The sequence below is a fragment of the Vanellus vanellus genome (genome assembly GCF_965231255.1).
Source record: "Vanellus vanellus genome assembly, chromosome: 2".
NCBI classification, from domain to species: domain Eukaryota; kingdom Metazoa; phylum Chordata; class Aves; order Charadriiformes; family Charadriidae; genus Vanellus; species Vanellus vanellus.
The window spans coordinates 27,310,165-27,325,570 of NC_138906.1; the positions used below are offsets into that span (position 1 = coordinate 27,310,165).

The 15,406-nt window shown below is 41.5% G+C and overlaps 1 protein-coding gene across 1 annotated transcript in view; it reads right to left on the reverse strand.

Moving 5' to 3' along the window:
• CALCR (calcitonin receptor) overlaps window positions 1–15,406 on the reverse strand; it is a gene marked incomplete at both ends in the record, with an annotated part of 174,480 nt that overhangs the window by 45,747 nt on the left and 113,327 nt on the right. The window contains 2 exons of the mRNA XM_082480051.1: window positions 3,430–3,521; window positions 7,720–7,832. Of these exons, the coding sequence (XP_082336177.1) occupies window positions 3,430–3,521; window positions 7,720–7,832 (205 nt within the window). The remainder of the gene's footprint in view (window positions 1–3,429; window positions 3,522–7,719; window positions 7,833–15,406) is intronic.

Below are 15,406 nucleotides of genomic sequence, written 5' to 3' on the forward strand. Positions count from 1 at the left end.
TTTAACCAGATCCTGTCTTTACTGTCCCAAAGAATTCCGAAGCCTGGGTATAGGATTCCAAATCAGATTAAACTGTGCTCTTCCCAGTTTTCTCAAAGCATTACTGTGGCTGTGGTTTTGTGCTTTTTATCTTTACACAGATGGGAAGGGAATTAATCAGTTTATTGGGCAGAGTTTCTAGCTATCTTTGTATCTGATTACTGCACGTTATCACTGCCTCCCTGGAAATTAGCAGAATTCACAACCTGTATTTTGGATCCACCTATTTTGAGCTTGTAATCCTACAAAGTCCTATAGTCTATGCAAAGTCCAACCATTTAATTTTCCTACGTTTTCTAGACGCAGTCTTGGTGGTGGTGATGTTGGGGGTTTGTTCTTTTACTGCCCTTTCTGTCTGACAGCTGAGGCACAGACATCTAACTATAGCCCTAAGATTTATGCCAGCTTCTTCAATTTACTGAGCACACCCTTCTCCAGCCTATATGGACACCCTCATCCATGGTGTACCTTTCCAGTGACCAGCAGCAGATGAAGTAACCAGGAAGAAGCTTTGCATAATGTTACTAAGAAAATTACTATTAGTAATTATTATTATTACCTGAACGTATCCATAGATATGCAGTACATATAGATCAAAACTGCCACCAGAAATAGGCTAAGGTGCCTCATGTAAGATTTAGATTAAATAATACAGGGACTCTGAGGCTAGAACTGGCACTGGCACAAGGTATCTGGGGTTTTGTGGAGCACCTTCCACTGAAGATTTTTAGAGCAAGGCAACCATCCCTTGTGTGCTAGAGGTGAGGGTTCAGCAAGAGGTTCTTTTTATCCCCAAATTTATGCAATTACTATGCATGTGTATTTTGTGTTTGCTATGTACTAATGGTTTCTACAAATCTTCATAAATGTATTTGTAGCCAAAAACCACATCTCAGAAATTCAGATAATGAAGTTGATGATATCTCACTATCCAGCATGTAGTTTGTTGCATTGCATTGAAGTTTTTCACTTATGCTGCAAAACATTAAATCTAGCCATTTCAAGACACTTAACAAATGCCGGTTAGTTTAGACACATAAAAACTCTGTACTAAAAGAGTCATAGTAAATATTTAAAACTTAACCATCGTGATAGAAAATGCACTGAATATACTTCATTACAATTCCTTGGCCTTACAGGTGACAAAAAGGAATAGCTCAATGTTTACAGAAATACCCTTGAAGTTAAGGCTTTAAGATAAAGGAATAGAAAATATGAACAATTTTTCTATTTTTAGACTTTGAAATTTCAGGGTGAAAACTGCTTTGGAAAATAAAGATTCTACAGAGAATGAATCCTGGTCGTTTTGAAAATAAGGCATATATACATTCATCATTTGGCATGAGTGGGAAGGTATTAATTTAGAACTTGCTCATAATTCACAGTTTACTATTTTGGTCACTAAGATCTGTAAAAATGCATTTAATGTATTTGTTAAATTTGAGTGGGGCTTATTTTTGGCTTCCATTTTTCTAGAAACATCAACCAAATGAAAACAAATGATAAATTCTGACCTGTATACAAAAGTCATGCTCTTTATCTGTCTATTGGAAACATAATTAATCCCTAGAAGTATTCTACTTTTCTGGATTGGAAATCTGTCCTTGAGCTGATGAAATTGATTAATGAATATGCAAAATAATGTGATTTATCTTTCTATGAGGATGATGATAAAGAAACAAAAAAAAATATATTGTGGATGCTCGTCAAGGGTTCAAATCTGTTGGCATTCATGTAGAAAGAAGCTTACTAATACTCTCACACAGACCTATTTGCATTCTAGCATAATTTTAGCTTGAAATAACTTCTTGCAGGCTAAATTACAATCTTGAAAGAGGATACTCTTACAATGACAACAGCGATGGACTTTTAATTACTACAGGTTGCCATTATTGTGCGATTATTCTTTCTTAAACACTGTAAAGAAGCTTGTGAAGAAAAAAAAGATTTTTTTGTGTTCCATTTTCCTTGTATTCTTGACTGCTCAAAGGATACTACATTCTTTGAAGAGTTTGGGGTTTTTCTGTATTCTTGAATGAGGTAAGTTTTTTGGTAATAAAAGTCCATCAGGTTGCAACTGTGTGTGTTATTTATTCAGAAGCATTTGTAATTGTTTCTTCTATTGCTCTTACTTTGTTTCCCAGTGTGCAGTGGGGGGAATACTCATTCTTATCCCTGAAAACTTTTATGCAGGTATAGTTGGAAAACTTTACCTGGCCTTTCAGATTACCTTGCAGCTATCTCCAGGTATACTCCACTCACGGTGAGCCTTTCCCTATCTGGTCACAAACTGATGATCTGGCTGTCTGATTACAAGTAACTGATGCACATTTGCTGAAATCAGCAAGATATCGTCCCATGTGGGTCATTATACTGGATATATCACTCTGTTTCATCAAAGCATCTGTGAATGGACATCACAACCCTGAATTCTGAGCGTGCTATCAGTCTGGGAAGTTGGTAGTTTATAGTAATTTTACGAAAGTGAAATGCCTTAAAAAGATTGCTTAAGAGCTAGGAGAATACAGCTTATGCAAGTCATCATAGTTCTGGATGTACAATAGCTCAGGATCTTGTCTATTGTTTATTCTTGAATATTTTCCCCAGTGCCTTGATGTCTTCTAGTGCTTACTATTTCCCTCAGCTGAAAACCAAAGGCTGTTCGCAGACAGCCCTTCACTACTGATTGCGACTGAAGCTGTGACTACCTGTCTGACGTCAAATCTGAGCTCCCTCTGCTCCGTCACTGCGGACATATAATAAATAGTGTGCAGACAGGTTCACTAAAGGACCAGATTTAAATACTCTAGTTAAGTTGCCATACAGTAGCTCCATTGCTTTCAGTGAATATCAATTTAGTCTCCCTTAAAGTTCTGATACAGCATATCACTGTTTTTCCTTTTAATGATGATGACAGGCTACGCACTAGTGTCAGATTCACGCTTACTGCTGACTCCTGTAAGAACCCACTCAAGTCAATAGCTCAGTCCTTCAGCATAGGATGAAGGTATTCCTGTTCTTCAGGAGCAGTGCTCTGAGCCACTGTTCTTTGCAGTCACTGCACCTGCCAGGGGCTGGATGTGCCTTTCAAAGAACAACAGGCAGCTGGTAAATGAAGGGCCTTAACGCATCCCCAGTTACACCATTTCCCTATGGGCCTCCACTTCTACACCAGCCTTGAGAAATCTAACAGCATGATCTTGGCTACGCACCACTGGGCCATGTCCCATTGGTGAGAGGACCCTGTGCTGAGACTTTTTAACCAGGGTTATATAAAAAGGCACTCAAAACAGCTGTTTCACACTGCCATGTCCCCTTCCAAGCTTTTCTTTTGTTACCACTCGAGATCCCTCAGGGAAAGAAGAGAGAGTGTCTGTAAGAAACACTTACTTGAAATAGAAGAAAATTGCCAAGGAAATCAACAGGGATGTTATAGACAAAGCATGGCCAACGATCGCCATATAATAAAGTATGAACGCCATCTGCAATTTAACAAAAAGAAAAGGCAAATGTGAACAATTTGCAGGCACTCCATATTTTTTTTTTCTCATTGAGGAAAAATCTACAAAATAAACCTCCCATTTTGTGTTTCTTTTCTTTCAAAGGTTCTTTTTCAATACACTTTAAATATCAGCAATCTATTAAATAGCGTGACTCATGGTCTAAAGATGAGATAAGTGTTTCTTACATGAGTTGATCTGTTTCTGCTGCACTGAAGTAACTGGCAAGATCCCTGCTCTCACTATGCGTCACTAACTTTCCCGAGCTGTAGGGGAGCACAGCAGACATACTACATTCGGATTTTCAAAAAGCCTATGACAAATTTACACACACACACACAAAAAAATTATTAAAGAAAATAGGTTGCCGTAGGATTGGTAGAAAGCTTTTATGGTTTGAAAGGAGCCAAAACGACAGGGAGCAAAAGCTTAATGGTCACTTTTGGATATGAGTCAGTGGTTAGGTGCCCTCAGGACTGATATTGGGGCTTGCTTTTTGTTCAACATATTCATCAGTGACCTGATGCAGAGAAATCTCTAAGTTTCCACGTGATACGTAGGTCTTTCAGGTAATAGTGAAGGACTGCAGAAGGGCCTCACCTAACTGAAGGGACAAGAAGATACCATATGACCTTTAATACAGAAAACAGTGGGGTGATGAGACACCTAGGGACAAATGATCTAAACCCTGTCTACAGAATGCTGAACTCAGAACTGGAAACCAAACCCAGGAAGGAGATCTTGGAGTCAGTCCTGAATCACTGGCTTACTGTGTAACGACAGCCAAAAAGTCAACAAAATGTTGGATATCACCAAGAAAGGCGCTGAGGGTAGAACATCACTGTGCCTCTGTTTAAAATTTACATCGCACATCTTAAATGTATGTGTGTTTCTAATCTCCATGTCTTATGGACACGGCAGAGCTAGGAAAGGTGCAAAGAAGGCAACTAAAATAACGGGTAGAGTAGCTGTATTATGGCAAGTGGGTACAAACGCTGGGATCTCCCCTTCGGAGAAGAGAAGTGGGAGTGGGCTTATGATTAAGGTCTACAGAGTCATGAAAGCAGCAGATGAGTTGAAACTTATCCTCAGCTCCCACCACACTAGAACAACTCATCCCAAGACAAATTGTGGTTCACGCTGGTGTGAACCTCCTTATTGGGCAACTGTATGGTCTTACAATGCTGTGAAGCCAGTATGCACGAAGAGATAACTGGGCTTTCATTTTGACTAATATCAGTGAAATCAAAGATAGGCCTATCCATATTTTATATGCCAATAGTGAAACAAAATCGCAGGACAGCACTTGGGCTGCAGAATGCTGCAGTATTCAAATGTCTCAGCGAAGAGACATTTAAAGTCTCAGCCAAGCTCTTAAGCGTGACCCAGCTGTCAGAAGACTGCAGGAGGCTAAATGGCATGCCAGGCTTCACCACCACCTTCTTTTCTGAAAGCCCTAATATAGTATCAGCCTGTCCTGAAAAAAAGGCTAGACAGGAGGCCTTAGTTCCTCTGCTGGGTTTATTTTCTTTCCAGCTCGACTTCATTCATTTTTCTTTTGTTATGCATGAATTATTTTCCTTTTTTCAACGATTAGATGAATTGCTTTCTATAGCCCTAAGTTTTGCCACTCACATTTTTTTGGTGCTTCCAAGTAATTTTAAACTTTCATTTGAAAACAAATATGAATAAAATTCTGAAAACAAATCTATTCCTCTTAGCGAAGGTGTGCACCTTCTTATTTAGTTTGTTCTTCAGTCGTTTTACAACTTTGGAATCAGCTCCCGCTTTCATTAACCTAAGTGGTGGCAGCCTGGTTCAGATTTAAAACAAAGTCACAATTACACCATCCTGACCATGTAGAACAGACATGATCCGAGTGTAAGTATCATTCACCAAGTTGTGGAAATCTGTGCATATTAACTGCAAATATCCTAGGTCTCCCAGTTTTCCTTCACAAAGCGTGTCCACGTCATTGCTAGTGAGTGCAAATGCTTGACAACTTTTTCTGAGTGCAACAGCAACCCCAGAGAGAGAAGACCAGAGCACAGAGAAGATAAGGCAACTTTCTGAACACAGAGTGGTGGGAGAAGTTTTTACCTGTGTGCATGTCACATTTCTTCCACTCAATACTAAGTCATTGCTATGTTTTTTCACGATATTAGATTGATATCATTTTTCAGCCTGAATTTAATTTACAGATGAACTGTTCAAAAATATGTTGTTTTGCTGCATATCCTGTATAGAATCCTTACTCTGAAACAGCTAGAAGTAGGAAGGGCTTCTAGATGACAGCTACATGCAAGTCTATGTGCACCCCAGAGGACTCCTGGTTATTCAAACTATCTACCTTTCAGCACACGACTGCTAATCAGTCAAAGTGTGTATCTGAGACTCAGCAATTAGCATTTTTGATTACTCCATGTAAACGTACTATAGCAACTGCTCAAAAAAGCTTTCCAAATATAACAACAAAGACAGATCAGAATGGACTGAACCATCAGTTAACGAAGCATATGGTCTATCACTGCATTTTTAAGAACTACCTGCAATATGTTTTTTTTAAGTGAACTGTCTCAGGAGTATAGTACTTCCAGTTAACTTCAAACAAATAATGAACTATTTTATTAATTTCTACACTCTTTGAAATGGCAATCTGTGATGTCCCTTCTGACATATAGGATTTACAACACGCTGACTCACCAAATTTTTAGCTTATGCAGACTTTTTTCACCCTGGGCTTAGAAAACTTCTAAAATAAACATTTGAATGTTCTTTTTTGTCCCCCTAGACCTCTTCACTTGAAGAAAGAGAATTGTCTAATAGGAATACTTCCAACTCAGTTCATTATATTATGCATAGGTACATGGAAACAGTCTACAAATGAAGCATACTCTTGTTTTTTGAAGACTTGGATTAAAGGTCATAATCTAACTTGGCATTTCTGTAAAGATAGATTCTTTTTGCATTTTCCATTATTTTTTATTTCAGAAGAACCTCGATGTATGTATAATTTTCCTTTGTGTTCTATCTGCACTTTGCTTGAATGATGTTCAAAACTGTTCTTCTGGAAGGCATGGATAATAGGTAACAGAACTACATTTTTTGCCTCCCTACATGGGCCAACATCTGGAAAAATTATATTTTTACGGTGCTTCCTTTTAATGCCTCTGCGAGTTCAGACTGTTACTATTATTCTCTCTTTGTCACATAGGTGAGTTCTATTTTACCATGATGGTTCCTCATGCTGCAAAAACTTTTAGAATTCACCTCCTGCCTAGTCCAGCAGACTTTTCCAAGGCCCTTTGGGTTGGATCATTACTAAATATAACCACATACTACTGCCTTTCGGCTGCATAAAAAGAGATCCTCCAACACAAACCCCAAATCAAATAACTTTTTGACTCTTTTCCTTCCACAATTCCAAATAGTCACAAATTATTCTGTCACAAATCTGTAATCAGATTTTCCTGGAGCCCCACTCATATTTGAGAAATATTTATTTTCATGAGCTTGCCTAACTTAATTTTTTCTAAGCTTTTCTCAGATTTCCCTCTCCTTGTTTCTTTTGGTGCTTTTATATTTAGCTCTTCTCTTTCAGCTTAGCAACTTGATTTTGGAAATATTGATGCAAATGCTTAGTTCATTATTTTAAATAGTCTCAATGCCTTCAGTCAAACTGTTAAAGTTAAATGTGTTCGGGGCTTGTAGGATTTTCTGGATTAATGGTACCTTTGTAAATATTTCTTTTCAAAGAGAGTAGAGTACAGTGTGATATTCTGTGCTGAAAAAAATAATTTTAACTTACTTTAATATTTCTAGCCCTGCAGAGAAGACATCAACAGCTTGGAAGATACTCGTCACAGAAAGCAAAATTGAAATTCTAAAGGATCATTTTATAACTGTAGGACAACCAGGGAAAATCATAGGAATTAAAAAATGCATTTGAAAAATAGTGCAAAACTTGTCGCATGAATTGCTACTAAATTATCCACCCTGTAAGAAACCTCTATTTAGGTTTGGCATTCATCAAATAATTTTAATAAGCTAAAATTACGAGGACAAAGCACAAATAAAACTAAAAGAAGAGGACTATTCTGAACTCTCTCATATTTGTCTTACTGCTAGCCCAGCCTAACACAATTCCCAAACAATCACTGCCTTTTTAACAGTAGCATACCTTCAATTTTTCAGAGGTGAAAGAGTTGCACAGGGTATAGTTGGACCAAGTTCGGTTGCTCTCAGGATGGCGGAACCAGTTTCCAGTTTCATCACAGTATTTTGAAGCCCTCTCTGATGAAAAATTGCAATAACAGTCATTTTAGCATATACATACTACACATTAAAAAATCCATAAAAAAGAATTTTTACATTTAGAAATAAAATGCCTGTGTTACAAAATCCAAAGGGTTTTCAACTTGTGCAATTAATATACATTTACCTGTTTGTTTTGTTTTTGTTTTTTTTTTTCTGAGAGATTTATCTGATGGTATACTTGTTTATCTGCCTCCTTTTGTCTTGAATGAACGCAGTAAAGCATATATATCCAGCCTTCATTCAGATGCAACTATTTACGTGACAATAATTCATTTAAAGAGGTTGTTGAAAGATGTTTATGGAAGAGGAAGTAACGTCAGACCCTGATGCTGAACCTGAAGGAAGTGTGCAGGGCTTCAGGTACCACGGGAAATAATTAGTTAAAAACACCAGGTAAAGAAAGGGCGGCAAGCAGTGCACGAACTGGGGCCGGGGTGCTGGCACGGTGACAGCCCCAAGGCCAGTCAGGCGTTGATGCAGAGGGGTGGCAGAGTCCTGCCCATCCCCTGCTCCAACTAAATCCTGAGCGGGGAGCGCTGCTCGCTTTCCCCTGAGGCTGCGAAGCGTGCAGGCATTGGGAGAAGTGGCCTCGCAAACATTTTTGGCGCAGGTCCCAAGCGTCCAGTTTGATTTAAAATGCCTGCAGAGTTCTCTGTTTAAACAATCTGATGTGTGTTTGGCCTCTCCACGTGTGTCTCTGGTGCTGGTTCCTGCGCCGCAGGTGGCTCTGGCGTCCTTCCCAAAAGCCCTGCCGTACGGATCGCTCTCCAGGCTCGTGCTCCTTCGCACGCATCCTTTTACTGTGGCAAGGGGACGGTCGGGGCTTCAGCACCGTACAGCTCGGAGGGATGCCCGGAGCCGCAGATGTGTGCCGTGCCTGTGTGCTCCCGGCCATGCTTACATGTCTGTCTGGGAAACCCTGGACGCTGAGGCGCAGACAGTCGCTCCTAATCACCTGTCAAGTTTTGGACTAGTTCCTTTGGCCTTCCCTCAAGCGTTAGGTGTCACTGGAAATTTTGCCCGAGTAACAAAGGAAGGATAAGATCAGAAAGTTACTTGATGTTTTTCTAGATAGTGATGCAGCTGTTTATTTATGAAAAACACAGTTTTTCACGTCTGACTTTTAAAACAGTCTAAAAAGTCTACCTTGACTTCCCTTCGCCTATTCTAGCTTTATAATTTTATCGGCTTCATACATAGATTATCAGCATTTCCAGTCAATACACTTTTAGAGAGCCAATTACCACTTGAACATACATATTTTTCATTTTTTGTGGTCAACATTTGCATTTATTTTTCCTAATCAGCACTGATTATTAATGAATCTATTAATTGGGAAGATTCATGTTCCCTCTATACCCCCTCATATATACACCCTAAAGAAAGCAACTGATCACACTGGCAAGGTAAGGATTGTATAGACTGAGCTATTTCTCTGACTAGAAATACACTTTATATTTATATAGTGCCATTGCAAAAAAAAAAAAAAAAAAAAAAAAAGAGACAATCCTCCAGAACACAGCATATTTTTGAAATTACTGTGAGTTTCAGATCATTGTTTTGGGGGACTTGTTGAAAATCAATACGTGCATCAACAACACCAAGAGGAACAGTACGTGTTATCTCAGCCTTCCATCACTGCAGCTTGGAGATAATCTCAGACTGCCTGTGTAGCAATGTTCCCGCTGTACTCGTTGCCAGATGTTATCTAAAGCTGGAAAAAGTTTTCAGTCATAGATAAAAGATTAATGGTTACGCTACCACGGAACACAGTGTACAAACATCGTACCTACTATCCCATCCACTCCGCAAAGTACACGGATTTTGTTAATACGCTATAGAGTATACTGGTAATGTCATCTATCATCTCCGCACTTTAGTGCCTAGGTAGGCACTCTGCCGAAGTTTAATGTGGCTTCTGTAAGTCAGAGACAAACCTGTTGCCTCATACTTTTCCTTGAAACCAGACAAACGCAAGTGATCCCAATTTGGAAGCAGCCATGGCCAACGGATTTTGTGCTGTGATGTTGTCAGAATATGGGACCGGGGGACAAGCCTCCCTACTGCCCATCCCAGTGACTCAAACAGGTCAAACATTTCTTCTAAATCTCTGATTTTATACAGAAATAAAGCTGTGAGTCTGCAACCCAACCACTGTTCTACTGCAAGTTATTCTACAGTGGCCCAGCAGCAGGTGTGGGATTATGAACCTGGGGATGTGTTGGGTTTTACGCTAATTAGAAGAATCTAGTAAACTCTGAAGAAATACACAATGCGTAAGGGTGGGTAAGGCAACACTAGCAAGGTGAAATGGAAGTGGAGGCTTTAAGATTATTAAAATACTATGTAAACACTAATTTTTTAGGCTCTGTCTGTACCCTATCAGCTTGGGTAGGGCACCTCTTGGGCATCACATTACTCAACGTGGAGGAACAGCGACATTGGGTGGGATTTGTCTCACCTGACTTTAGCAACCTTAAAGTTATGCAGTTCATAGGCAGTTGTGCAGGCTCTCTGTAGTTAGCTTAGAAAGATGCTTCAAGAGCTGCCTGGGCAAAATGGAGGAGAGAAATCTCATCCACAAGAGCAGCTTCATGGGAGTAGTGAAGTGTCTAAACAGATTAACCAGTAGTAATAGTTTTGTATGTGGTGTTGTTTGTCTACCGATAGTACTTTTATGAATCATATTTTCATAAAAAACCCTCAGTCATTTATATGTAACAAATATCTTAACCCAATAACCCTGGAACAAACATGATAGCTCTATCAATCAAGTTTTTTACAATTAGACCAACTCTATAGCTAGCAGATGTTAAAAGAGTCAACACCATTTTTTATTTATTGTTGATTTATACACTGGAAGTAGAGAGTTCTCCTCTGTTGCAGTGCATGCTCAGCACATACCAGACATTGGATTCTTCGCCATTGTTTGGATAGACCTGTGTAGTGCTTAGTTTTGCAGATGAGGGAATAGCTGATGTAGCACATCTGATTTACTTAAATCTCCAGCAAATTATTCCAGAAGAAAGTTTTTCAAAACCAAAAAAAAAATTAACTTGGTATAGTACAATGGACATCCTACAAAACTTCAATTCCAGTGTCCTAAGAAGTGAAGAATTATCACTAGCATCAGAATGCCTCAGTTAGCAGAACTGGAATCTGTACAATAGAGCAGGAATTCAGAGATGGCTTTTTAAACAGAGTCAGGAAATTTGCATTTTGTGGCAGCAGGAGAAGGGCTCTCCCAGGCCCAGCGCTCCCTGTGCTGCTCAGGGTGCTCCAGCAGGTTCCTGGGGCTCCTGTCCACCAAAGATGCTGCTCCTTGCCCGCTGTGAGCACAGGCGCATCGCCCTGCCGAGGCGCAGTGCTGGCTGGGAAGGAGCTCATGATGGACTGGGCACGCAGGAGAGGAGACCTCGGTTGGGAAGGTGCTTGAATTAGGGGGTGCCTGAGGAAGTGGCCTCCCTGCTTGCCAGGAGCCAGGGAGGTGGAAGGAGCTGCAGCTGCTGCTGTGACCCAGAAGGTCTCTCTCCCCTTCTGGTTTGTGGAAGGCCAGGATTTTCCTCATCTGCAGTCACTGCTCTCGTCAGCTTGGCAACCTGCTCAGCTGAATGCTTCGTGCATTTTGCCAGCTGTGAGAGGGCTGAGCCTGCGTCCCTCAAATCCAGTCCCTTGGGGTCATAGGTATCACAGCTGGTAAATCCAAAAGGCTCTGCAAAAGCTATTCTATCTCTTTCCCCTTCTCTTGCATGGGGCATTTATCCTTATTTCTCCAAAGATATTTTGTGAAAAAGACAAAGCAATTGAGAGACCGCAGTACGGCACACGAAGGGAGCTGCAGAGAGCACAAACGTCGCATCGCCTCTGCCCCTCCGCTGCCATGACCAACACCCCAGAGCCAGGGGACCTCACTCCCGCTAGTCAGTGCTAGGAAGGCAAGGCTGTGCTTCCATCTTCCTCAGTGTGACAAATAACAACATATTAATCATCCTCTGAGGTAATTGCTCATGGGTACAGACATACGGATCTGTCTCCAAATTGCGCTTGTAGAAACTTTGCTCTTGGAGCCACAGGAAGAGTAACTGCTTTACAAAACGGAACCAAAGACAGAAACCCTACAAAGTGGAGAACTGAGTGGAGTTTTGCTAAATGCAGCCTTGGTTCCCAAAGTCAGGCCGGGCTTGCTCCCTGCTGGGGCGGCTACGGCTCTTAACCACTGCGCTTTGCTGAAGAGGAAAGGGACCAAAAGCGAAAAAAAAAGGTACGGTTGCACAGCACAATTTGCACGTTCAGCTCCATTCCTACCTGTGACTGCACCCAATTAATCCCAATCAAATACACTGTGCAGGGAGAGTAAAAGAGTAATAGAACGCTCCTCTGCCACCAACCCAACAGCCTATGGACGGCACAGGGCCGTGCTCTGCTCCTCCTGCCGCCCCCAGTAAATCTGCCGCGCCAGAAGACCACTACATCCACAATATCTTTCCCCTTTTTTTATTAGCAAAAATATTACCAGCATGAATTACATACTACATTCCTATCAAATTCAATTCCTAGCAATTTCAGCGTGACCTGGAACCATTTCAAAAGGATTATACCAAAGATTAACCTGAATAAATTATGAATATAACATACAATTCAAGAGAAACTGTGCACGTTGCCTGAATGGGGGAGTATAAAACTCAGCCCTGCTCAGAGCTTCCCAGTCAGGAGTGGATGAGACAATGAATTTCCTGCTGTTACTGGAGTTAAAGCAGTGGGTCTCACTATGTTTTCCAGACAAATTGATTTGTTTTATGCATTATCACATTGTGCGTGATGGTCATTGTGAGAAAGCGATTGCTGCAAGAGGCAGCAGTTGTTTATTGAAAAGGACAAAGTTGTCACAGCTTGTAGAGGGGGGTTTCTGTTTGTCTGTTAGTTCTAAGATCCTCATTTCTCTCCACAAGGTAGAGCTGCCTCAGTTGGGGAAAGAAGGGTGGGAAGCCCTAGCTGACTGAACAGACTAGATTATCACAGCGGTCCTTCCTTCTTTCAGAACACAGACTTCTGTCTAGTATGACCTGATGTAAGTTCAGTGAAATAAGTGGGACTACATCTGGTGGTTAGTTGTGAAGTTGTCGGACACAATATGAAAAGAGCACTGAGGGTGTTCACCACCATTTTGCTGTCGGGCCCTTTTCTCCAGAATATGATTTCACCTTATTTACTTTCAAACATATTCTAACAATTTCTTCCTGGCATCGATGCTGAATGTTGCTGGGGGTTCAGACACGGAGAGCTGGTACACAGCACCCACCGGTGCAGATGGGAGGATGATCCGATCCTGTGCTGCCAGATGATGTTTCACTTTTGCAGTTACAAATGACAGACATATCAAAACACAAAAAGAAAGCTGTGGGACAAAATTTTATTCCAGAACTCAAAGCTATAGATGGCCTCAAACAGAAGTAACTCAGCCATCGGTGAGCTGATACACAGCGCTTCTTGCAGATCTCAGTGCAGCCCAAAGCAGCACAGCGTGAAATACTTGTTTCAAAAGTCCATGGGGTTACTTCATGCCTAAAATACATGCTGATGTGGTTTGATATCACGGAGACTTAATGGGAAGCAAATCTGACACACACTGCAGTTTTCAACTTGTAAAATCATTGTTCCTTAGGATGAATTTTCTGTTTCTCAGCAGAAAATCTATTTTATTTAACAGGCATAAGTTACCAAAGGAAATAATGACTTGTGACACAAAACCCGACAGACTTTTCAGGACAGCTGAACCTGTGCTTTTGGCCACCTCTAAGTGGCAGCTGCTTCCATTAGCAGTTGAAAGACTTCTAGTCACCCCCACAATTTCTTGTCTCCCTCCTACTTTATTAAGTCCTGGTGTGACAATCAGCCACCTGTAAAGCAAGGGCTGGCTACCCACTGGTTTGATGCTGCAGCTGTAATACGTGCTGGGGAACTCAACAGCTACTCTAGGAAAGCGGCTCTGGCTCAACCAGGAGATGCTGAGCTGCCGTCGAGCCAAGGAAACAGCGTCAACTGACCAGGATGGAGGCAAAGAGGCTTACAGAGGTGCTGACAAGGAGAAGAGAGATATGGCAGGTGAAAATACTGAGCCCAGGAGACCACAAGTATTGTTCCTAAACAGGAGAGCAGAAAGAACAGCAGGCAATTAATTACTGGAGGAGTTTTTTTCCCCTATGGTTGTGGACAGAGAACAGGAATACTAAAATATTCCCAAATCTGCAAGTTTTAAAGCATGGCAGAAAGAGTAACCACAGTACGCACACACTGTGGGCCACACTCTGCAGCATATAACTGCACATTAAGGAGTGATTTGCCATCAGCCGCACAAGCTACAGACCTTGGCACTAATAAGCATTAGTAAGTGGAGTGAGGTGCTTCTCCATGGATGGCTTCAAGTGTTACTTTGAAGAGTGCTGTTGTAGCAGAGCAATTAGTTGAGAACATGTCACTGGAGATGAGTGGGCAAGTGGAAAAGCTGGGAATAGGTGGCTTGGGACTGATCAGGAGAGTGGCGCTGTCATCACCCCCATGCACTGAGGGATGAGGACCTCGAGTCATGGGGAGACTTCTGTGATCACAAGGCTGCCCAGCACCCACTTTTGCAGGTATTAGCTGAACACCACATGGAGTATGCATAAACCAGGACTGTTAGTGTCACATTTTTTTTTCTATGAAAACCACAGAAGCAAGGAAAGAACCCTTGTAGTACATTGTCCTCTTCATCAAAGGGGCTGTTGACACATGGGGAGGATACCGTGAACAAAATGGGGGCCGAAGCAGAAGGTACAGACCACATCCGAGAGGCACCCCTAACATGCATGTAGGAAAAGGCTTGTGCAGCCTCAGGATCCAGAGCCTCAAGCTCTCTCCTGAACATGGGCTCCTCTGTCTGGGAACTGAACCAAGTTTGGCCAATTCTTTCAAAATGCTCTCCTGGCGTCTTTTGTGCAAATATCCTAATGGTTGAAGCACTTGTCCACAGAAAGGGAGACCTAGGTCAAAAGCACCCCTCCAGTTGAGAGTTTCATCCTGTTTCCTCCCAGGTACTCCAACGATTAGCCATGCGCATGGCCCTGCTGCAAGACTCCTCCTTGAAAACTATGACACTGTACAGAAAAGAGGTCAAGACCAAATGTGACAGAAAGCAAAAAGAGGTCACAAAAAACAAGACTTTGTGATTCAGTGCCCATTGTGTGTCTCAAGGATGTAAACTGCTGTAATGATTTGTGGGGTAGGTCTCAGTGTATTCCCAAAAGAGGTGGACAGTCACACTGCCACACGAGCTCACTTTCCAGGCACACAAATCCTTCAATCCATCCCGTCCAGTGACTACTTCCACAGGAAAGGGGGAGATTCCTCCATCTAAGCCAGGGTGCAGGTTTGAAACCCTGCAGACTGAGGCTGACACTGGAAGTTTCCCACTTGCTGGGTGAATTCTTTAACTGTGGATAGCTTGATTTATAAAGAACAGAAATATCGATCAATCTGGCTGCTACTGCAAATGGGATTCAGCAAAATGCATA